Source organism: Cetorhinus maximus, chromosome 5 (genome assembly GCF_964194155.1).
Source record: "Cetorhinus maximus chromosome 5, sCetMax3.hap1.1, whole genome shotgun sequence".
NCBI lineage: Eukaryota > Metazoa > Chordata > Chondrichthyes > Lamniformes > Cetorhinidae > Cetorhinus > Cetorhinus maximus.
In genome coordinates this window covers 58,105,990-58,130,868 of record NC_135883.1, presented here as the reverse complement: position 1 = coordinate 58,130,868, position 24,879 = coordinate 58,105,990, and the positions used below count along the sequence as shown (strand labels likewise).

The following is a 24,879-nucleotide window of genomic DNA, read 5'->3' as shown; positions in this document are numbered from 1 at the left end:
TTTCTTCTTCTGTCCATTGCAGTGCTGTCGCTGCAGGGACTGGAGAGCTGCCGGCCAATCAGATTGGTTGGCAGCTCTCTAAGGTGGGACTTCCTCCCCAGTAAGGGGCGAAAGTCCTGCCTCCAGCCATTGACATCCATTTGAGTGTGAAATGGCTGCGGGCACTGGGGGTCGGCGAGGATGTGTTCCCTGCCAACACTTCAGCCGGCAGGAAACGAGACCCAAAAAATTCAGGCCGTAGAGACAGCAGTGGACCACTCAGCCCCTTTTGCCTGTTCCACCATTTAGTTAGATCATGGCTAATCTGTATCTCAAATCCCTTCACCTGCCTTGGTTTGATATCCCTTAATATCCTTACTTAAGAAAAATCTATCAATCTTAGTTTTGAAATTTTCAACTGACCTATCTTCAAGAGCTTTTAGGAAGAGAGAATCAATATTTTCACCATCCCGTGTAAAGAAGTGTTTCTTGACATCACCTCTGAATGGCCTAGTTCTAATTTTAAGGTTCTGTCTCACTGTTCTGGGCTCACCCACCAGAAAGAATAGATTTTCCCTATCTACCCTATAAACATCTTTAATCACCTTAAGCAGTTTAATTAAATCATCAACTGATATTCTATATTCAAAGGAATACAAGCCTAGTGTCTACAATTTGCCCTCATAATTTAACCCTTTCAGATCCAGTATCAATCTAGTGAATCTACACTGCACAACTTCCAAGGCTAATATATCTTTGTGCAGTGTGGTGCAGTACACCAGATGGGTCTAACTAAAGCTTTATATAATTATATGATATTTTGAAATAGATCAATCATTGTTAAGATCTGTAACCAGTCTAATTTATTTGTATTACTCATTACCTTGTGCCACTGCATTAGAGTCTTGATCCAAATCATTCCTGCGCGAAGGCAAATTAGTTTCTGATATTTCATAATATCCATGGTTCTCAGGCGATGCATCTGAAGTAGCATTTTCCTGTATCAAGTTTTGTGTAGTGCAATGTTCCGTCCCATTTATAAATACAGGCACAGGGTCAGAGGTGGGCTCTCTGTCTGCTTCTGGTATCTCATCACTGTCAAAATCAAATACTTTGCCCTCCTCTTGATCATCATCATCGACATATGGAAGTTCCTTTTCCAGCACTAAAGGAAAATAGAAATAATGCAATTACGAGAAAGTTTTAATTTCCATTTAAAACAATATACACTACTGTGACCATAATATCATATTTATATGTGTATATATATATTACATATATATGGTTCTGATTTTGGCCATTAAGGCGATTAAGCCAGACACCACCAGGCATGGAATACAATTATGTAAATCAAGAATAGTGATGAAGTGTTACCAAGTTGTGCTTTAAGAGTCTTCACTAGTGGAGAGAAATTAGTAATTGTTCAAACAAAGGGGATAATTCCTGAATCAATAAAGTTTTGGAAGATCATGACAAAAGCATATTGCCGTAAGCAACCCACAGCAAAACACCTCAAACTCCAAAGATTTTGCTTCTATCTTGTTCCTCCAGCTTGCCCTCTTTTGTTCCTACTTTATTACCTCTGGTCTAAGTTTTTGACTTTACTGCTTACTAGTGCTCTCTTTTGATTTTTGCTTCTTCACCCATCCTTACATGAACATTTAATACCTACAATTTAGCACATCTCCTCAATTAAACATCAACATATATTAATTAAAATATATTAATTGCTGTGCAGTTAACCTTACAGCTGGTCATGGTACCCCTTTGGTTTTAAAAAATTATCTTTAATCCCATGAATTTCTGAGTGTTGACCTGTAGGCCATAGTTTTAAGGAGTGGTGTTCTTTCACCATGAGGTACTTCAATGCTTTGCCACCAGTTCCATTTTAAATTTCTTACCAACACTGGAAGGTCCCAATAAAGACCATTGAATAATCTTAGATTATTGTGTGTCCATGCAACAGGGTGTTTTTGATCTATTTTGTCACAGGAACCCTTCAAATTGATCCCCAACTTTAGGGAACATCAAACTAACAAAGAGTTGAGCAGTTATGTTCAATATTTTAATACTTAATTCCACTTTTCCATAGCTGCAGTCTACCCACAAGTAAAAATAGGAACCTTGATGAGGTGGTGTTGCCAATCTAGGGATGATTCTAGTTCACACAGTGCCAGGAATACTTCTAACCATACCCACACAATGCTAGATTGAGATGCACAACTCCTTCAAAAATACTCTAAATGTATTCTAAATAAGCTATTCTGAAAGAGAAATGCTGCTCTGATAGCTAAGATTAAGCGGGTCTATTTTTACTTTTCCCATTCAAAGTTATAAATGTTTACAGCACTAGTTTCAGAAAAAGGCCTCAGGCAGGAGATGCGTAAACAAACCACAGGATTCCTGATAAATACAGCATTTTGCAGTTATGCTAGACTTAAACATAGTTTGGTAAATCAAACATGTATGCATTATTACCTGTACTTTAAAAAACTGTAGAAAAATTCCACTGATTGCATGTACTTCTCTTGTATTAAGCGCTTTTGAAAATTCAAAAATTACAAAGCTCAATGAGGAGAAATCAGGTGAATATGTCAGCAATAATTCCCATAACCTCAACAGCACCTCCCTCCCTTACAACCTCTGCCACCAAGAACAAGAGCAGTAATGTTGGGGAACACCATCATCTCCAAACTCCCCTTCAAGGCACACAGTCTCCTGACTGGGAGATTGTGTGCATGTCTGTTGAAATATGTATTTATCTTCACATGGTCCATATTCCAGAATTTCTTCCATAGCACTTTCATGGCTATACCATCACACAGTGGTTCAAGATGAAGGTTCACTGTCATCTCCAGGCAGTTTGGGATAGGCAATAAATGCGACCTTACCTGGTCTGGCCTACATGTGATTCCAGACCCACAGCAATGTGGTTGGCTCTTAAATTCCCTCTGAACAAGGACAATTATGGATGGGCAATAAATGCTGGCCTAGCCAGCGGTGCCCACATCCCATGAATGAATTTTAAAAAATCATTGTAAGAATGTAAATTGTACCTTGGCCAGGACAAATCTAAGAAGCACAGGTAGGAGAATGGTTGTTTGAAGAATCGAATCGATGCCTTATCTGGGAGATTACTTGATATTGCTGTACAGGTCACATGATAACAGTAGCCATCTTGCCTTACTTGCAAAAAGCATTGACAAGAGCAAGAGAAAGTCATATCCACAGAGAAACCATTGGCTAATGGTCTGCTGTAAGTAACTGGGCAGCTAAAAGAGCTACATGTGCAGCACTAGGAGCAAGGAACTTCCTCTCCTCCCTGTAAACCCGATGCCGGCTCCAGAACACAGCTGGTACAGGCACCTCTGGCACTCCGACAATGGACAAGCACACATGCACACACACTTCACAGGCGACTTTGCGAAACACCTTTTAAAATGTCCATGACATAAGTAATGGGACATAAGGTAAAGAAAAGTATCTTTTATAATCATGTTAAATTATGGAGGGAAGGAAGAGAAAGAATCTTGAGTAGATGTTACAAATCTACTGTGAGAACTCAAGTTAAAGAATACATACTTTTCCAGTTATTTGACATCAGAAAATAAGAGGTTTACAACTGGGAAGAAGCAAGTTACTTGTACCATAAGCAAGTTTTGTAAAGCGATAGTTAAACAGCAGTATAAATATTAATTATATCATTGAGGTCTATTATCTTTCAGTATAAGTAAAATGTGTAGTTTTTTTTAAACTTGAGTCAGTCATGTCATGTACTAATCCAATAAATTTGTAGTTACCTTATTTATGGTATAGTGGAACCATGGTAAACATCAGAGATTGCATTCTAGGTTTCTGATTGTCACAAGCAACATTATAGCTCATCTTCTGGTTTAATTTAAGATGTGCAATTGAATTCAGAAGTCTTTGACCATGAAATGAGGATTTAAGCCTATATCAAAAGTCTTGGCATCTCTGCTTAAAATTTATTGCAGTTTTAATTAAGTCATCTACAAATGTTCTCTATAGAGAACGGATATTTATTATTCACAATTTGTGGAAGGAAGAGGTAAATTGCTTGCCAGAGAGAGGCAACATGTGGGTATCATAAATTAATTGCTTGCGCTTACACAGTGACAGCTTTTCCTCGAAAAAGAGTCAGAAAGTCCACGTTAGATATTTAAACAAACATCACCTCCTGGCATTTGTTGTTGCCAAGTCTGGTTTTAGTGCCAAGAAAATTCCAAACATTTGTGTAAAATACTTGTACCTTTAAAACAAGAGTTAAATCTTCACAATGTGTTTATCTCCACAAGTGGCAACATAATATCCATGTGGATTTTATTATGTAAAAGCAGTAAAAACAATTTACCTAGTAAAGGCCAGTCCAAGTGAGACCATCAAAAGCACAACACCCTGTGTTTGGAAGGCAGCAGGAGCAGCTGCAAGCATTTTCCCCCAAAGATGACAGCTAGGAATTCCCAATTCATAAACTATGTGAATGAGTGCTCAGAGACGACTTCTTTAATCAGGGCCATACTTTGCAGAACACTTCAACTGCAACAATGTTCCAAAGTGGTTCATATTGCACCAATGCTAAAATTGCACAGCAAATCTGGAAGCAGGGCTCAGCCTGACTCTGATGCACAGTGCAGCAATATTCCCCACTCCAGATCAATGTTGCTGGCCAAAAGGATGCTCCTTCACAGATCAAATGAACTACAATGAAACCCTAATAAAAGGGCACTTCCAAAAAACACACTTCTTAAGAGACTCAGGGCAGGGTTTTCAGCTCGGCGTGCGGGCGCGCACCCGACACACCCGAGCGTGAAATAGCGCACAATGATGTCGGGCGAGCGTCCCAACATCAATCGCACACTTGCGCGATATTTTACTCGGCCAGCATGCGCGAGTGTCAGCAGCGCGCCCACCAACAATTCAGAGGGCTATTAAGCCCAATCAATTAATTAATTTGAATTTTTCGCTGCCTGTCCAACCTTATGGTTGGTGGGTGGATGAATAGGCCAGGCGGCTTTTGCATTTTTTGCAAAACCTCATCCGTGGGCGTGATGAGGTTTTCCAGAGAATAAAATAAAAGCAGTAAAAAATTTTAAACTAATTTTTAACATGTGCCTGTTCATGTGGCAAGAGTCACATGTGGGGACATGTTTCCCTTATTTTTCAAATCTTTATTTGTAATTTTTAAATCCTTCAGCTCCCTCAGGGATGGGGTGGCTTCTCTGCTGCTACGGGTTCTGGGTAAGGAACTCTCCATTCGACAAAAGCCATTTTTTCCACAAAGCCCGCTGCCACTTCACGCTGACCTACCCACACTGAATCCCCAGCCTCCTGAATCAAGGAAAGTAGCTGTGGACCACAAGAGAGACACCATCCTTTCCTGCCCCAGTGTCACATTCATCCACAGGCTGCTGACAGCTCATTTCCCCTTACCCTGGTTTTATCATCTTTTCCCCTGTTTTTGATGGCGGATGTGTTTCTTTCAGGAGCTTTGGCTTTGAGGGGTGAAGGTGGATGGCTGTCCCAGGTTTATCTGTATCTCTATAGCTCTATAGAGTGATGAAAAGGTTTATGACTACCAGTTATCAGTCAGTCTCTCTGAAGACTCACTGCTCAAGCAGAAAACTGAGGTTTCACTCCAACGTATAATATGACCGGTTGTGTCTTTCCCTCCCAAATCTTCTCAATCTGTTTTAAGACTTTGCTTTGGAAGCTTCAATATACTGTCACAACCTGTTTTCATATTTCGCCCTTCCCTTGTCGTGACTGCCCTAATGCTGATAAACAGGATGGAGAAACTCATTACTGAAGCTATATTCTGCTCCAAATCACAGCTGTTTGACTTTAGACTGTCAGACTATTAAATGAATAAAGCCGAAAGCTGGTGTGTGGGAGAGGGATTCTTAGCATTTTTGAAGCTCATTAAATGGTGATGGATTTTTCAAGATCGTTGGGGAAAAAAAAGTTTACAATACAATGACCATTTTGAAAATAAGGACACCTGGCGCCAATCCCTAAAATTCCCATAAATTACAGGTTTCATTGCACATCCTAACTGGGAATATTAACACCACAGGAACTGCAGCGGTTCAAGGTGGCAGCTCACCAACCCCTTCTCAAGGGTAATTAGGGATGGGCAATAAATGCTGGCCTAGCCAGCGAAACCCACATCCTGTGAATGAATAAAAAAGAAAATCACTAAAGCAGAGAGATCTTCTTTAGATATGGTAGTCAAACAGTTACGTATTGGAGACTGGAAAATGTGTTTTAGTTTGGAAGGAAAAGCAAAATGAGATGAACCATGAGGCATAAAGCATAAATTTTAACAGTTATTCCACTTCGAATTCAACTTCATCACCAACTATATGCGAGACAAATTAGCAACAGCACTTTGTATACATCAGGGAAACAAATTTGATGGGGGATTCATGTTATGAAGTTACTGAGTGGTGTTAAAATCAGTAAACAAAATACAACATTTCATTTATTTGAAAACATAATAGGCAGCATTGTATAGGTTGGATCGAATGATATGCATGAATTCAAAGCAAGTAGATGTCACAGACACAGAACTGACTAAGAGCCCTAATTACTTTGAGGAGCAGTATGAAACCACCTTGGAGATTCTGTCAAACTGTCTTACTTCATAATTTTGACATTTTAAAGGGAAAGTTAAATAGTTCCCAACTGAATTGCCACAAAAGGCTCCTAACGTCAGTAATGAAGCAAACACAGAAATTTGTTCAAGATAAAATATTTTTCCAGCAAGCGCACCTCCATGTCCTGAGCTAAGCAAATGGCAGAACTGCGCATGAGCTGAGCTGTGCTTTGCCTGAGCAGAATATCGCAAGGCCAGCATCGAGCTCAGGTTGATGCCTTTCAAATTTTTTTTTTAAATGTTTCCCATTAGTCCTGTTGAGGTTAATCAAATCAAGTACTTCTATGTTGAACTGAACCCTACAAAGAAGAATCAAATGACCCACAGAAAATTAGTCCCGATCACACAGTGCCGATAGAGCACCGAGTACCTCAAGGCTGTGACTCACCAAATACTGATTTCCCAATATTTGCACTGCTATAGGGATGGTGCAAAGCAGAGTGTGGGTACATCCTTAGAAGGAAAGGAGTGGCTAGAAGGTGGTCCAAGATATCTTTTGCAGCTGATTGCATATGGGGATATTCAGCATCTGGGGAAAAATGCTGCATGCCCCCTCTCCAGGTTGACATAACTGTGTGGTAACCTCAAAGGAAATGTAGTAAAGTGGGAAGCACAACGCTCCTGGAGCTTCTAGTGATTACTTTAAAAGTTCAACACTGCAATATCTTGGACAGAGAAAAAGACTTCCTTTTCAGAAACAAGAATCAGAAATATTCCCAACATGTTAACAAAAGGATGATAAGGAAGATACCAGGAATGTATGGGTATGGGAAGGGTTGACAGACTAGTTTTCTCTTCTCTTGATAAAAGAAAGCTGAAGGGTGACCTAGAAACATAGAAAATAGGAGCAGGAGTAGGCCATTCAGCACTTCAAGCCTGCTCTGCCATTCATTAGGATCATGGCTGATCATCCAACTCAATAGCCTGCTCCCGCTTTCTCCCCATATCCTTTGATCCCTTTCGCCGCAAGAGCTATACCTAACTCCCTCTTGAAAACATACAATGTTTTGGCCTCAACTGCTTTCTGTGGTAGCGAATTCCACAGGCTCACCACTCTCTGGGTGAAGAAATTTCTCCTCATCTCAGTCCTAAATGGTCTACCCCGTATCCTCAGACTGTGACCCCTGGTTCTGGACTTCCCCATCATCGGGAACATCCTTCCTGCATCTACCCTATCTAGTCCTGTTAGAATTTTATAGGTTTCTATGAGATCCCCTCTCATTCTTCTGAACTCCAGCGAATATAATCCTAACCGACTCAATCTCTCCTCATATGTTAGACCCGCCATTCCAGGAATCAGTCGAGTAAACCTTCGCTGCACTCCCTCTATAGTAAGTACATCCTTCCTCAGATAAGGAGACCAAAACTGCACACAATATTCCAGGTATTGTCTCACCAAGGACCTGTACAATTGCAGCAAGACATCCCTATTCCTGTACTCGAATCCTCTCGCTATGAAGGCCAACATACCATTTGCCTTCTTTACCGCCTGCTGCACCTGCATGCTTACCTTCAACGACTGGTGTACGAGGACACCCTTGGCTCGTTGCACATTCCCCTCTCTCAATTTATAGCCATTTAGATAATAATCTGCCTTCCTGTTTTTGCTACCAAAGTGGATAACCTCACATTTATCCACATTATATTGCATCTGCCATGCATTTGCCCACCCACTCAGCTTTTCCAAATCACCCTGAAGCATCTCTGCATCCTTCTCACAGCTCACCCTCCCACCCAGCTTTGTGTCATCTGCAAATTTGAAGATATTACATTTAATCCCCTCATCTAAATCATTGATATATATTGTGAATAGCTGGGGTCCCAGCATCGATCCCTGTGGTACCCCACTAGTCACTGCCTGCCATTCGGAAAAAGACCCGTTTATTCCCACTCTTTGATTCCTGTCTGCCAACCAGTTTTCTATCCATCTCAATACGCTACCCCCAATCCCATGTGCTTTAATTTTACACACTAATCTTTTATGTGGAACTTTGTTGAAAGCCTTCTGAAAGTCCAAATAAACCACATCCACTGGCTCCCCCTCATCAACTCTACTAGTTGCATCCTCGAAAAATTACAGTAGATTTGTCAAGCGTGATTTCCCTTTCGTAAATCCATGCTGACTCTGTCCGATTCTGCCACTGTTTTCCAAGTGCTCAGCTATTAAATCTTTTATAATGGACTCTAGAATTTTCCCCACTACTGACATCAGGCTGACTGGTCTATAATTCCCTGTTTTCTCTCTGCCTCCCTTTTTCAATAGTGGGGTTACATTAGCTACTCTCCAATCTGTAGGAACTGTTCCAGAGTCTATAGAATCTCGGAAGATGACCACCAATGCATCCATTATTTATAGGGCCACTTCCTTAAGTACTCTGCGATGTAGATTATCAGGCCCTGGGGATTCATCAGCCTTCAATCCCATCAATTTCTCCAACATCATTTCCCTACTAATACTGATTTCTTCCAGGTCTTCCCCTCACTAAACCCTGTGTTCCCCAATATTTCTGGTTATTTGTGTCCTTCTTTGTGAAGGCAGAACCAAAGTATGTATTTAGTTGATCAGCCATTTCTTTGTTCCCCATTATAAATGACCCTGTTTCAGACTATAAGGGACCTACATTTGTCTTCACCAATCTTTTTCTCTTCACATACCTATAGAAACTTTTACAGTCAGTTTTTATGTTCCCCGCAAGCTTATTCTTGTATTCTATTTTCCCCTTCTTAATCAATCCCTTGGTCCTCCTTTGCTGAATTCTAAAATGCTCCCAATCCTCAGGTCTGTTGTTTTTTCTGGCCAATTTGTATGCCTCTTCCTTGGATCTAATACTTTCTCTAAGACCTAATAAAGTAACTATGAAAGGTTTTGATAGAGTGGATACAGAGAGAATGTTTCCTCTTGTGGGGAAGACCATATCTAGCAACCATTAATATAAGACTGGATTTCTTTCAATAGGAAATTCAGAAGAAACTTATTTACCAGAGTGGTGAGAATGTGGAACATGCTATCACAGGGAGTGGATGAAGTGAATAATATTGATGCATTTTAAGTGGAAGCCAGACAAACATATGAGAGAGGGGAATAGATGGTTACAATGATAGATTTAGATGGGAAAGATGGAAGGAGTCTTGAGTGGAGCTTAAACACCAGCATGGACTGGGTGGGCCAAATGGCCTGTTTCTGTGCCATACATTCTATGTAATCTAAATGTGTTTTGTTTTGGGAATCAGTTTGTGAATTCGTCCCAGTGTGAGGGTAGTTTTCTTGAAGAGTACCTTCAATGATGTTTGTTCTCTTTTTCTTTAATTAAAAGTTACATTTATAGACATCGAACGTGCCTATTGACAGGGTCCCATTTGGTACTGTGATCATACAAGGTCCAGGCCAAAGGTTAGAGCAGCCAAACAAACTACGCTACAATTAAAACAAGAGAGAGTAGTGCTTACATTGAACATGTATAACCCACTAGTTTGGCCTCAGCAAGAGTAGTGTGTCCAGTTCTGGGCCCGCACTTTAGGAAGGATGTGAAGGCATTGGTGAGCGTGCAGGAAAGGTTCACAAGAATGGTTCCAAGGATAAGGATCTTCAGTTATGAAGATAACTTAGAGAATTTGGGATTGTTTTCCTTGGAGAAAAGAAAGCTAAGAGGAGATTTGATCGAGGTATTCAAGATTATGAGGGGTCTGGATAAAGTAGATAGGGGGAAAATGGTTCTTACTCACGAAGGGATCAAAAATGAAAGGGCACAGACTTAAAAAAATTGGCAAAAGAAGCAAAAAAGTCATAGCAGAAAAAAACGTTTTCACACAGTGAGTGGTTAAAGTCTGGAATGCATTGCCTGAGCGTGTGATGGAGGCAGGTTCAAACAAGGCATTGAAAAGGGAATTAGGCTGTTATCTAAAAAGGAAAAATATGCAAGGTTACAGGGAGAATGGCACTAAGTGAATTGCTCAGTGAGTCAGTGCACACCTCATGGGGCGAATGGCCTCCTTCTGTGATGTAACAATTCTGTGATTCTCTGGGTGGCAGGCCGGAGGCAGAATGTGTGTATGTTTGTGTGTATGTGTGAGAGAGAGCGAGAGAGAGAGAGACACACACAGGGAACAGGATTGGTAAGTGTCACAAGCCTGGCAAGTAACTAATTTTTTCATTTTTGAGGTATGAAGTTGATCCCAAGAATTGCTGTCCTTTCAAGACTCCAATGTATAAAGGTTAAGTCATTGTGAAAATAAAACAATTATCAACAACTTAACAAAACAGCATGTGAATCCAGTGCGTATTTACAAAAGCAAGTCAAACTTAAAGAACTAGAATTCTTGAAAGTTGTAACAGAATTGGTGATGAATGTGCTGATAAAGATATCGAATATCAGGTGGATTCTGATCGGGAATGGGCTTCTGGCAGGTGGGGCAGGATGATCATAACCAGTTTGAGACCCAGGCTACATTAGCCCCTGGGCCTCAGTTATACCCTGTCAGCCTTCTGCCTGTTCAAAATAGGCAGGAGCAACCAGCTTTGGGCTGATCAAAATCACAGGGTTATCTAGCTGGGTGCCTGATGGGGCCCATTTTGCAGCATCCGTATGTGTGCACACATGCATAGTCCAGGGCATCACAAGATCAGACTTTCCTTATGGAGCTCAGAGGAGCATTTGCTCAGCGGTCTGTTGAAATGCCATCAGGGTCCTAATGACATTATAGGATCTGGTTTATAGTCATTATGGTACAGAAGGAGGCCATTCATCTCAAGTCTATGCTAGCTCTCTCTACACTGATGCAATCAGCCCCATTCCCCCATGTTATCACAGCAGCCCTGCAAGATTATTTCGCTCAAATATCCACCGCGACTACCTAAAAAAACTGGGAGCCAGTTAAGTTGGTGGTGAGTGGAAAATCGAGCAAGAGTGATATTAATTCTTTGCACAGTTATCTTAACTGGTATAAAATAATTTATATCTTTATTTTTCCATTGCTTTGTTTACGGCTGCATTTTCTGCAGTCGAATGCACAAGGACAGCACAGACATCATCAAGGAGGCGTCAGCGTTTACTTATTTATGTCCGAAGAAAAGTGTCACCCAGCAATCTTTTGGAGGAAGTGTCAGAGAGCACGAATTTAGAGAGGGGCTTATAAACTTGCTGTACTTGAGGGGCAGGAAAGCCGGGACTGGAGTCACCTAACGGGACCTGGATCTGGACCAGTCAACAGCAGGACAGATAACCGAAGCTGTGTGCAGACAGCTAACTTCAATCCCTGAGAAAACAGGAAACTCACACTGTCAGGTACAGGAGGAATAAAAGCAATAGCCATGTGGGATAGGTGCCAGAATAGAGAGCAGAGTTCAGCTGGCAATAGGACTGCACTTTTATTGCGATGCCTTCCCACCTTCTGGGAGTTGGTGCTACTCACTGTCTCGGGTCACGCAAGAAGAGTATGGATTTTGGGTAAGGACTCCAGCATCTTTTGGAAATGCAGAGAGAAAGATTTTTTTAAATAAAACACAACCAGTGATAATAATGCACCTTTATAAAAGTAAAGCACTGCCACCCCAAAAGGCACTTAAAATTCTCCAAGCACACAAAGCTGTGTTGGATTTGCATGTTGAAAAGATACATGCCTGCAGCTTCTGAAACTAGTACTGCACAAAATTCTCAAGTCAAAAATTCCCTTCCGTTATGACAAAAATGTGCAAGCAAGCAAAATATCCGACAGAATGGTTTATTGTTTGAGAGTAAAAGGTTCCATTGGATGCCATCCACCTTTAGACAAAAATCAGAGCTCACATCCTTTCAGAGAGATCTATTGTCCAATTGAAACTCGGCACTCATCAAAACAAAGCCACTCCTATAGATTATTTCTGATGACAATTAAGTTTTATATTTTTTCCTCTCCTCCGCCTTCCCCCACAAAAAAACTGAGCATATCATTCATGTGGAAATATATACAGTTTGAAACATGAACAGTAGTCATAAAATTCTCAGACTGTGCACGTCTCTCCTAAAGCAGTCACAATATTATGAAGGGGGCCAAGAGCAGACAAGGGCCTGGATTTTCATGGAGTGGAAGGTTGAAAATGGCAGCCAGGACCCAATTCCAGGATTCCCCATTCCCAGGGTTTCCAATTTTCAACAGGGCCCTTAAAGGGTGCAGGCTGGTTCATGTCCTGCACCCTGCATTCCCGATCTGACTGGCTCCACGGCGGGGATAGGCACGTCCTAGTCCTCCACAATTCTCATGGGGTTGGGCCCACTTTTCAAAGAGTCATGGTTCACAACACCTCAGAGATGTTATCAACCACAGTCTGCATGAGGGAACCTTTTGAAAGGTAAATTCAAGGGGCCCTCCTCATGCTCCCCATGCCAAGACATGTCCCCCATCTACCCACCCCTTATGGGCCCTCATTCCACCCATGCCAAGCTATAACACCCAACCAACCCCAATAGTCCCTTATGATTGCCATGCCAAGCTATGGCACTTCCATGCCCCTCACCCACTATGCACTGTATAGAACCAATGAACCCTATAGGTGAGAATAGGATGTATAAAAAAACTTTTTAAAAATCGTTGACAACTTTCCACCTTCTTAAAAAAACTCCTTTTTACTACAGCATAATACAAGTGTCAATCATTCAAAGTATCAATAGTTGAAACTGTATGCACTTGAAGCCTCTTTACCTTGTGTAAATAAACATTGTGCAATCGACAACATAGATCAGAGACCCAGAGCTGTCAATCAGGCATTGTTTTCCCTGAGGCTCAGGTGTTTCAGTATTCTAATGGATGCCTGGGCTCTCAGCCAAAAATGCGTAATAAGCCTTGTCTGAGCTTGCTAGAAGTGAGCTAGCAAGGGTTGTATTAGCAGTAAAGAAGTAAAAGTTCAGTTAAAAAGGAGGCCACCTTCAGATTGAGGAAACAGCAGAGATCACCAAGTATTTTGCATAGCAAGGTGTAAGTAATAAAACATGAGTGAAATTAATAATAGAAACTGGTTGACAAACAGATAATAGTGATACAAACCACAATTTTCCAATAATCTTTGGAAACTGGAACAGGTTAAGAGACAGAGGGGCTACAAATATTAAACAATACTTAAGAAAGGGAGAAAGAACAGCGAGGAATGTATAGGCAATTCGGTCTTACCAGAGATGTGGACACACTTTTACAGTTCATTATACGAGGTGAAAATGGTGAATAATTAAGGCCAGGTGCAGAGTGAAAATAGCACAAATTTGTGAAGTGCTGAACTAATTAACATTTTAAGGAAATTATCATGTATAAATGAACTGAATGCACTGAATGTTGTGTAGATGGATTTTCAGAGAGCAGTTGGTAAAGTGCCAGTTGAGACATTTTATAAACATGAAAGTACATTATATGAAATGGAGTACAGCTGCAAGATTGCAGGATGGTTAGGGAACAGAAAGTAAAAGGGCTACTTTTCAAATTGGTAGGATTGGGATGGTGGCATGCTCTGGGGATGTGTGTTGGAGCTTTTGCAGTTCTCATTTGCATAAATGATTTGAACACAAGTACAACATGAATGGCATTGTAGTTTGCTGATGATACCAAATTAAGGAACACAGACTCCAAGGAATAATATAAGAACAAGAACAACGTTCGTTACTGTAGTTCAGTGCAAAAATGTGAAATGGCAAGGGGGAAAAAAAATAATGATAGGAGGCATGCACTAAATGGAAACACTGAACAGAATGGAGAAGAGAGTCAATTGGTGCATGTAGATAAATTAAGAGTCTCAGTGCAGATACAGAAGGCCAAGGAAAGACAAACTGTATTCCCAAGGTTTGACATATTAGTTGCGGCAGGGATGCTGGGGAGAAGAAAGCAAGTGACGTTGAAAATGTGCAAGCCATTGATTAGATTACCAGGTACAGCTTGGGACACCCCATCTTTGAGGTGATACTAGATCTGCAACAAGGGTACGCCAATGATTCATTAAAAGCATATCAGCAATGAGGTTACATTTATCAAAACTCAAAAAAATTAAGGTTTTTTTTCCCATTGTTACAAGGAACATTGATGGTGAATTTAGTTGAGATTTTGAAAATGATTACATATTTTAACAGGTAAATAGCGAAAGATCTTTTTCTTTGTTAGTCACTCTTCACGAGTGAGCATGAGTATCACCAGGCTTTCAATAATGGGGCATTACAGCTTAACCCTTTGCTGCCTCTACTTGACATCCACAACACATGTACACTTCAGAGGGTCACTGGACAGGCAGTGGGGAAACACAGACTAATTTTTCAGTTTGCACAGCATTTCTCTCCTCCACAGCATTGCTTGGAGGATATGAGATATGCTGAGGAAGCACATGTTCCCAATGTGCCAAGCTAAGGAATGACTATACACTAGTTTTTAAATTAGAACACCCAATGATTTCTTATCTTAAGGTGCACTGATGTAGGCTTAGTATCTAGCAGAGGACAGACACTTCACCACAGGAAACAAGGGTTATCCAGGACAATTCATCTTAAACTAATAGTCAATTAAAAGGAGCATTGAGGAAAGTCAAAGGGCAGCTTACCTGCACTCTCATCCATGTCACTGGGTCATATAACATTTTAAAAATGAAACCATAAGAACTAAACTTGTAAGGGGAAAAAGTTCCTTTACACTGAACTGCTAAAGCCAATTCACATTTCCTCTGCTGATACCTTCTGGACTCGGGGAAATCCTGGCCTGCACACTTATGCAGCTTGCAAACTGCATACTTGACCCATGTGTGACTTCACATGCTGTGTTTTTATATTTTCACACCGGGATCAGATTCACAGTGCAGTTTGTGACCTATGAACCAGTGGGGGATGAATGTAGGTGCTGAGGTGGGGGTGGGCCGGTTATCAGGCCCGTCTTGGATCTCTAAAACAGAATCCCGGGTCCTACCAGTATTTAAAGGCCCCCTAAACTTCACCCACCTCACACCACCACCCAACCCCATGCCAGCCCGTGCCCCTTCAGATTACCCATACCACCTCTATGCCCCCATGTATCCTCCGTGTCCGCTCAGAGAACCAATGACACCACAATGCCCAGGTATTCTCCATGCCCCTCAGATTCCCCCATGCCACCTGTATGCCCCACACGTATCCTCCACAGCCACTCACCCAATATATACTATGTACCGCCCTCTAATTGCATGTAACATAAATGGAAAAGGCTTAACATTTCATGGGGGAATAATTAACCTTTCACCATTTAATTAAAGCTGCTTATCATTGATTGAGAGAAAAAAAATGCATTCTTCCATGTGTACAAACAACCAGAAATTACATCAAGGGGACAATCTGTCATTACAACTTCTTGAAACTGTCATTCATTCCCAGATGAATGGAACATCTACTGTGCTAAAACTCATTAACACTCAAGACTCAGTAAAGAATTGATAATGGCTGTCCAAAAAGAGATTCTTCTCTGGGAAGGAAAGAACAGAAGGTGCTCTTTCAATTTCAAAGCGGACTGCCTGTCAATCAATGTAAGGCAGCAAATGGTTGGATTTTTTTCAAGTATCAAATCCAGGATTTAAAAAAAAAATCAGCCAGAGCCATTTAAATCACTGTGGAAAATATGACAGCATAGGCTGACAGGACATTTTGACCCATTTTTCATTGCATTATGGAAAAGCACTGTAATGCATGTGAACAAATGCACAAGACTGGTCAACGTAAGGGTCAACTTACCTTTGAAAGGATACATCTCCATGATGAATCACTGTATTAAAAACATTAACATTAGAACCATTACCATACAGTACTTAATAATGACATTTGAAGGTGTGAAGGCACTTTACACTCCTCAGTAGGCTTTCCATTTTCTTCACAAACTCTCAAGCCCGGCACACTTTTAATGGGCTTCAAAAACCCTGCACCACCAGACAAAAATAGTGTGCGGGAGGAAATCCACTTTTTATCCCCTATTTAAAATGAGGAACCCGACCTCAGCAGTGATGTATACTTTTGTACACTAGGCATTCCCGACCCATAAAAAGGCCAGAGGGAAATGACGCAGGGTCAGGAACAAGGAGGAAAATCAGATTTCCTCAAAAAAACTAAGTGTAGCCACCTGCGCACTGAAACGCACCTCCAAACCCTAACAAAAAATTCAGACCCTTAATTCTGAATAAACAATAATTCATGGCTTTAAATAATTAACCTTCAAATTTATCTCACTGTTCTACATAAATTTTTATTCAAATAATTTAATGGTATCATATTGCTATCAGATAATAGTATGCTCAGCCAAATCAGACTATAAACTATCTACAGCTATAACTGGATAATTATTGAATACAGATTAGAAATCTGGCATGAGTGAAGCAAATGACTCATTCCCAGATTTTCAGCACAAATCAAGCCAAAAGCTGCTTAAGTGCCACGTTTACATGATTCTATAACCACAGATTCAGAAGTGATCCATCCAAAGCAGACAGCTTCTGAAGCTGACATTTATTCTAGTCTTATTAATATGCATGTTTCAGCCAGCATTGTCTTGCACTCCAGAATTCCCTTCCTGAATCTAGCTACATTGGGCAATCTCTCTCCATGTCCAAAATCACTCTCAGAACCTACTTCTTTCACTAATTTTCCAATATTCTCCTTATTTTTTCTCGAAATCCATAATCCGCTCACAAGTGAGCTGCTTTGGGATATTGTTTCTATAACAAAAATGCTATTCATTTCCAACTTCAAAATAACAAACAATGCCACAGAGTGAAAGTTCAACAGAATGGAAAGTAAGGAATTAAATGTATCTTACTGCACAAGCATTGCAAAAAATCATGTGTCTATACACTGCTTGCTGCTGAAGAAATGGTATTTTAAAACAGCCATTTGCTTGATGTTCTTTCCTCTTTGCTGCCAGAGCATTGATTGTGAATGTTGTGAAAATCATTTACAAAGCATAACCAAGCATTATGAAAAAGGTTTGCGTTTATCCAGCACCTTTCACCACCACAAGACGTTCCAAAATGGTTAACAGCCAATTAAGTACTTTTGAAATATAGTGATTGCTGTCATGTAGGAAATGTGGCACCCAATTTTCACACAGCAAGCTTCCACAAACAGCAATGTGATAATGACTAGATAATCTGTTTTTGGTGATATCACGGGCTAAATATTGGGGATAACTCCCCTGTTCTTCTTTGGAATAGTGCTGAGGGATCTCGTACTGAGAGACTTGGTTTAACGTTTCATCCAAAACACAGCCCCTCTGACAGCGCAGCATACCCTCAGTACTGCACTGCAGTGTCAGCTTTGATTTTTGTGCTCAAGTCCTGGTGCTAGACTTAAACCCACAGCCTTCTAAAACAGAGGCAAGAGTGCTACCAACTGGCAGGATGCAGAGTACTATTAATTTCACCAGCTTCACAAAATATTTGCAAGTAGTGCAGCGTAGTTAAACGATTATTTACTAGTGAGTTTGGCCATTATCAAAAAATGGTTTGGCACATGTCGCAATACCAATATACTGCACTGTGGAGTCTCCAGACATAGATTAATTTGCACAGTTCTTCATAGAAGCTAAAGATCTTTAGATTAACGCAGGAGGTGACAAGTAGAGGCAAGGTAGATCAGCAAAAGGGAACAATGAAATGTTAAGTAACTTTAGACAACGACTGTTATTGACTTTCTCCTCATAATCGGTCTTGGGAGCAGCACTGGCCAGGAGATAGAGAGCCATACAGCACATCAGTGTCAAAACAGAGTGGCCAAATCAAGAATGGCTTGTGATCATCCTACTTTCCTTAAATCAGCATTTGTCTTAGAATTTAAGAAAACTCAAGAAATGAAACACAACAAATAGTTTGAGAAGGACTATGAAGTGGCTGTTACTCAAGTGTCATGTAAGTTCATGACTTTTGGATTAGAGGAAAGAAGTTACAACTTCCATCTAAACTCAAGAGATTTCAGGTGGGGAAAATCTACAATAGGGAATTGCGTATGTCCTGTTGGCAGATGGGCCAAATGTCCTGTTCTTATTCTTTTCTCTATCTGCAATTCATAAATTTTTTTTTTTGACGATGCCCAAGAAGGGTCTAACCATCAATTAGTCAAAATTTCAGTGTCAGTCCCCAGTGGTATTTTGTCAGAACAAACGACATTCAGAGCCAATGAAATCAATTCCACAAAAAAGCTTAGGATTGCCACCAATGTGAAGCCTCGGAATTAACACTTGGGATAACAATAATAAAATCCACCATATGGGTTCAGAAAGATTTTCCCTTTTCTCCAGTCACCTAGCATCATAACAGGGTTCACAAGTCATGACTTGCCCATAACAATGACTATGCTTCCCAAGTGATCTCTTATGAAGTCTGGAGCAATTCCATAATGGTGACAGGGGTACTCAAATTTCCAACTGCATCTCTAATTTTTTTAATCATCCTTTGATGTATCAATCTGTACAATCTAGGAATTAATTCAAAAGCACACTACAATTAAATAATGTATTGTTAGATCTTTTGAGGCATTGCTTTAAAGGTTATCAATATTGTTAAGAACAGATCATTAGAATCCATGTGATTCTTTTGAGACTAATAATCACAACCCGATTTCTGTTTTAAAGGTAAACTGACAACTGAAAAGAATGTGTTCCACAGGAGCATTTTTTTGACAGGCCAGAGGGTGAACACTTAAATCCCTTTCCCATGTTGTCTTAAGCCCTGACATTCCTGTGGTCAGCTGCCTGCACATACTGGTTAATTACTGTACCTACATAGCTTGAGCCTACTGCTGCTGTCAAGAAATGCTCTAAAGGGCACGTTTATGTATCTAGCTGAGGACTGCACCTAATCCATGCCCTGCACAGCATGTCAAAGTTCTAGGCCTTTTTCTATAAAGTAACAATCCAATTAACTACAATCAGTTTAACAAGACTGGCTGAAATATTTACAAATGCTGGCTTAATATTAAGGACTTAATTTAAAAAAAACCCTTCCTAATGGAAATGTCAAATAAATCAACTAGTTGGGAAAAAGCAAGCTCCGTTATCCTTTGTAGTACCCATTTTACGGGATTAAGTTGGGGAAAATGACCCATTCTGTATGAGTATCATATTTCCCAACAGACTTTTTACCTTTTATTTCTTTCACCCCAGTATTATGCTATCGTCTTTCTTTTTATTTGGAATGCATACTCTGAACTACTGAGCTAATGCAAACTTTAAAGATTTTCAAAGGAGGGGGCTCTATCTGCAATTCAACTGGAAACGGAGGGTGACAAATATTACGACTGCATATTCAATTCATTGTAATTCTTATACACCAACATCACAATGCTTTATCATCATTCACGGTGAAATTATTCTGCTTTAAATGGGCACTTACTGGACTAACAATTAGCATTTAGGACTAAAGCACTAAACAAGGTTCTGTAGAGGAGGGCATCAGAAACAAAGAAAATTAAGGTGAATTCACAGAGTGATATTCGCATTTAAGCACTTAGCACATTTGTATGAATTTTGTTTATTCACTCTCCAACTGAGCACAAACCATATTAAATCACCTCTATTTTTGAAAAACAAACTTTTTATAATGTGTGCAATAACTGATCTACAATTTAGTTAATTAAAGAAATCTGGAATTAAAACGTAGCATCAGTAACGGCGATCATACAGCTACCAGATTGTTAAAAAAAAAATCTGTTTTCATTAGCATTCTTTTCAGAAGGAAATCTGTCGCCCTTACCCAGTCTGACTTGAGACTCCAGATTCACAGCAACATGGTTAACTCCAAAGTTTTCTCTGCCATTAATTTATCTGTTCTAGCGTCCTCAATTTCCACTCTGGATGTTTCACCATTTGAAAATTTCCATTTTTCTGGCTTTCGGGCAGAATTCCTACCTACACTTTTTAATTCTTCCAAGGACAGTGCCCTTAACTTCTCGCCAGTTATCTTATCTTGCTATATGAAAACATTGACATCAAATTTACTGGGGAGGTGGTGGCATAGTGGTATTGTCACTGGACTAGTACTCTAGATACCCAGGGTAATGCTCTGGGTACCCAGGTTTGAATCCCATTAGATGGTGGGATTTGAATTCAATTTGAAAAAAATTAAAAGCCTAATGGTGACCATGAAATCATTATCAAAAAAACCCATCAGGTTCATAAGTGTCCTTTAGGGAAGGAAATCTGCAGTCCTCACCACAGCAATGTGGTTGACTCTTAAATGCCCTAGCAAGCCATTTGGTTCTCAAGGGCAATTAGGGATGTGCAATAAATGCTGACCCAGCCAGCAACATCCACATCCCATGAACAAATAATAAAAAAAAGTGTAGACATCTTAGCACTTAATGTTACAGACCCAAGAAAATGTTTTGCAGTTTTTAAATTGTTTTTGAAGGAACAATTTACTTTCCCTACTCCGATTCTTTCGTCCATCTGCGGGAACAAATTCTGGATACGAGCCCCCAATTTTGTTTTGACCAAGTGAGGAGGAGTGAACTCTATTCAACCTTTTCGGTTGGTCACAACAAAGGTTTAAGGTTCTTTTTCACGAAGATATGCCTTTTCTGAATACAAATGGATCTAACTATTTAAGCTGTGAGCAATAAGGAGCTAATCAAACAAGGTTTTCTTGAGTTAAAAAAGAGCAAATTTATCAACAACTAAACCCAAGAAAATAATAAAAACGCAATGTCACAAACACACAGATATCAGAAATAAGGAAAGTTGGAGTCCAAATTTTAAAAAAAGGTTAAAAGAATATATGATTAAGTGGCTTTTGGTTGTTCTTGAGGCTTAGATCTTTAAACGTTGCTGCCAATTTGGATCAACTTGTTTCGTGGATGCAGTCAGATGCAAAAGATGTTGCCATTATGATGAAACCTGGGGAGAGAGGGGGAGGGAGGGCCCAGCTTTCAACCTGTTTTCTCAGATGAAAACTTTCTTGCAATCTCACTGCACTAGCACTGCAGCCTGGCCTGAAATACTTCACCCACTGTTCCAAGGGTGGGTCTGTCTGTGGCAGCTATTGTTTCAATATCCAGCACTTTACATTTTAACGTATCTTCTTTCGTACTCTCCTGAAGGTGACTTGTTTGGTTTTTTTTCACCTTGGAATGCGGCCTTGCATTTTTGAGTAGTTAGTTCTGTCTCATTTCAAATTGCAAAATTTCCAGTCAGTTGAAAGTTTGAATCATATTTTCAAAAATAAAGGTGCATAGCCTCTTGAAACAAGTCATTTGTATCAAAACACAACAAAACACTATAATAAGAGTTAAAATGGACAGACCACCCAGCATCAACCTACACAGTGAATATGAAAAACACACACAGTGATGAAACTCAAATACTTACCTTCTTTAGTTCATAGGTCGAGAACTCCGGTTCCCAACGAATCTCAGGCCTCCTGCGTATGCGCCAGCAGGGAACTAGCCACACATGCACAGTTCAGTTTTTTTTTTACATTCCCAAACCAGGAGAGGGGGACATGGAAAGGTCTCAAAAGGTAGTCCCAGGTAAGAGATGAAGACAGGGGACAGGAGTAGGTCCCATTAAGTTAAAAGAAAAGGAGCAGAGAAATAGGTCCTGAGTTAAAGAGAGAGCTGCAGGGAGCAGACTTTAAGTGAAGCGGGCACAAGAGAAGCCCTGATGGTCCGAGAAGGCAGCCAAAGGTTGGTGACTCCAAACTGCAGGGTAGGGGCAAAAGTAACCCTTTGGAACAGTGGTGTTCTGCTTGGCACGACTGAAGATCTGAAAATGTGCTTGGAATGTGAAGCTTGTGTGCACTCAGAGATCCAGGGGAAAGGAATCTCAGAAGGTGAGAATGAAACCCTGCGAAATGGGTCATTGTTGAAGCTGTCCAAGTGGGAGCAACTTTTGGAGAAAATTCCAAGGCGAGATCTTCAGATGTGAAGGATGGAAACCCTCATGAGAAAGAGGATGTTTCAGTGAGATTGGTTGGCTCACAGTGTGACAACAAACATCTGAGTGGGTTGTTGAGAAATCCATGGAATCTGTTTTGTTGCATCTGTCATCCACTGTGTCGTGTGATGTGTCTGCCCACAGTTCGTCTGTTAATTCACATATTGTTATGAAATAGTTCGTCTGTTAATTCACATATTGTTATGATATGGCACGTAATATTTGCCAGGCTGACCAAACCCACAAGGGAAACTTGGTCACGCTATCACAACAGCTTTGCAATTTGTATTTATCAGGAGAAGATTCGTGCACTGAATTCAAAAGTAATGTGTCCACTAACACCTTTAGAGATTTTTAAAATTAAATTAAAACATTTATTAATAAAAGAATTAAAACACATACATAAGATTAAAGTTGCTTAATATAACGAATGCCAAAATTCCTAGTTAACCCGACTCCTTTAAAGCAACAGTCCAAAATAGGTTTTAAATTTGGAGAGGCATCCAGCAAAGTTATCACAGGCACCCACTCGACAGTGGAATTTCAAAGGCTTGCAACACAACTTTGGTTACTGGAACAGCAGACTTCTGCAAAATGGCTAGAGGCTGATTCCCCAAGTCTGTTTCACAGTGTATCTTATAGATCTTACACAGCCACCCCTGATACAGCCTTCCAGCCTTCTTTAAATATATTTCTTCCTTTTTAATCTGTAAACTCCATTGTTCCCATACGTCTTTGAAGTTTACTTTTCCCATCATATAAAAATCTTTCATGTTGTCAATATCGCCTTTTCCTTTTTGGAAAAATAAACGTAATAACCTTGCCCTATTTATCTTGTTAGTTGCAAACATCCTACCATTCCTTTGAAAATCAAACAGCACCCCACTTATCTTAAAATGCAAATTTCATTCACACCCTATTTGCTGAGACTTTTACCCTAGCTTACTCATTAGCATTTCAAGTACCCTTTTTACACCTAACTCTTTTGATAATTTCAACCTTGCAGTCTATTTGACTCTAATTAAATCAGCCACCCTCTACAGAATCACACACATAAGCCTACCTTACAATATCTCTAAATACTATTATGAAAAATATGATAGTTTTGTGACAATATACCTCATACTTACCCTGAATGTTAGAATATAAGACAGATATTGTAAATTGTTTAATCTTTCTGAACCTGGACAGTAAAGTTTATTTTTGTTTGTTCAAAACCAGTGGAAGCTTGTGGCTTTATTCACTTAGTAAGTGTCATGAATTTGAAACTTTACCTACTTTAATCAAACCGTTATTGGTCCCTAACCGGATCTACCCCCACGGCCCAGGGTCTGGCCAAGGACCATAACACCACACAGAACAGTCAAACCAGCAAAGAACTTCTCACTAACATCTGGGGATTTGTCCCAAAATTGGAAGAGCAGTTCCACAGACTAGCCAAGCAACAACCTGATATAGTCACACTCACTGAGTCATATCTTACAGCCAATGTCCCAGCCAATTCTCCATCCCTGGGTATGTTCTGTCCCAACAACGGTCAAGGCACAGTGGCATTCAATTTGGATGGAGTTGCCCTGGGAGTCCTCAACATTGACTCCAGGTATCATCAAGTCTCATGGCATCAGGCCAAACATGGGCAAGAAAAATTGCTGACCTCTCAGCTGGTAAATCAATGATTCCCCATGTTGAACGCTGCTTGGAAAAAGCACTGAGTGACCCTTGTGGAGATGAATTCCTGGCTTCACACAGAGTACAAGAGGTGAGGTGAAAGTGACTGGCCTTGATATCAAGGCAGCATTTGACTGTGTGGCATCAAGGACCACTAGTAAAAGTAAAGTCAATGGAAATCAGGGGCAAGTCATACCTAGCATAAAGGAAGGTGGTTGTGGCTTTTGGAGACTAATTATCCTACCCCAGCATGTCAGTTATAAGGGTTTCTCTGGATAGTATAAGTCTGAACCATCTTCAGCTTCTTCATCAATGACCTTCCCTCCATCAAAACGTCAAAAATGGGGATGCCTGCTGATGTTTGCAATGTTCAGTTCCATTCACAACTCTGCAGCTAATAAAACAGTTCATGCCTACATACAACAACACTTGAACAATATTCAAGTTTCAGCTAATAAGTGGCAAGTAATACTTGTGCCACACTAGTGCTGGGCAATTACCATCTCCAATAAGAGAGGCTAACTACCTTCTCTCTACATTCAATGGCATTACCATTGACAAATCCCCCACCATCAACATCCTGGGGGTCACCATTGACCAGAAACTGAACTAGAGTAGCCATATAAATAGTGTGGCTACAAGAATAGGCCAGAATCTGGGACAAGTGACTCACA

At 40.3% G+C, this 24,879-nt stretch overlaps 1 protein-coding gene across 3 annotated transcripts in view; it reads right to left on the bottom strand.

The window, feature by feature from the left end:
* arhgef10 (Rho guanine nucleotide exchange factor (GEF) 10) overlaps nt 1–24,879 on the bottom strand; it is a 340,903-nt gene that overhangs the window by 223,674 nt on the left and 92,350 nt on the right. For all 3 annotated transcript variants that reach the window (XM_078541897.1, XM_078541898.1, XM_078541899.1), the window contains exon 3: nt 863–1,144. In XM_078541897.1, coding sequence (XP_078398023.1) covers nt 863–1,144 — 282 coding nt within the window. The remainder of the gene's footprint in view (nt 1–862; nt 1,145–24,879) is intronic.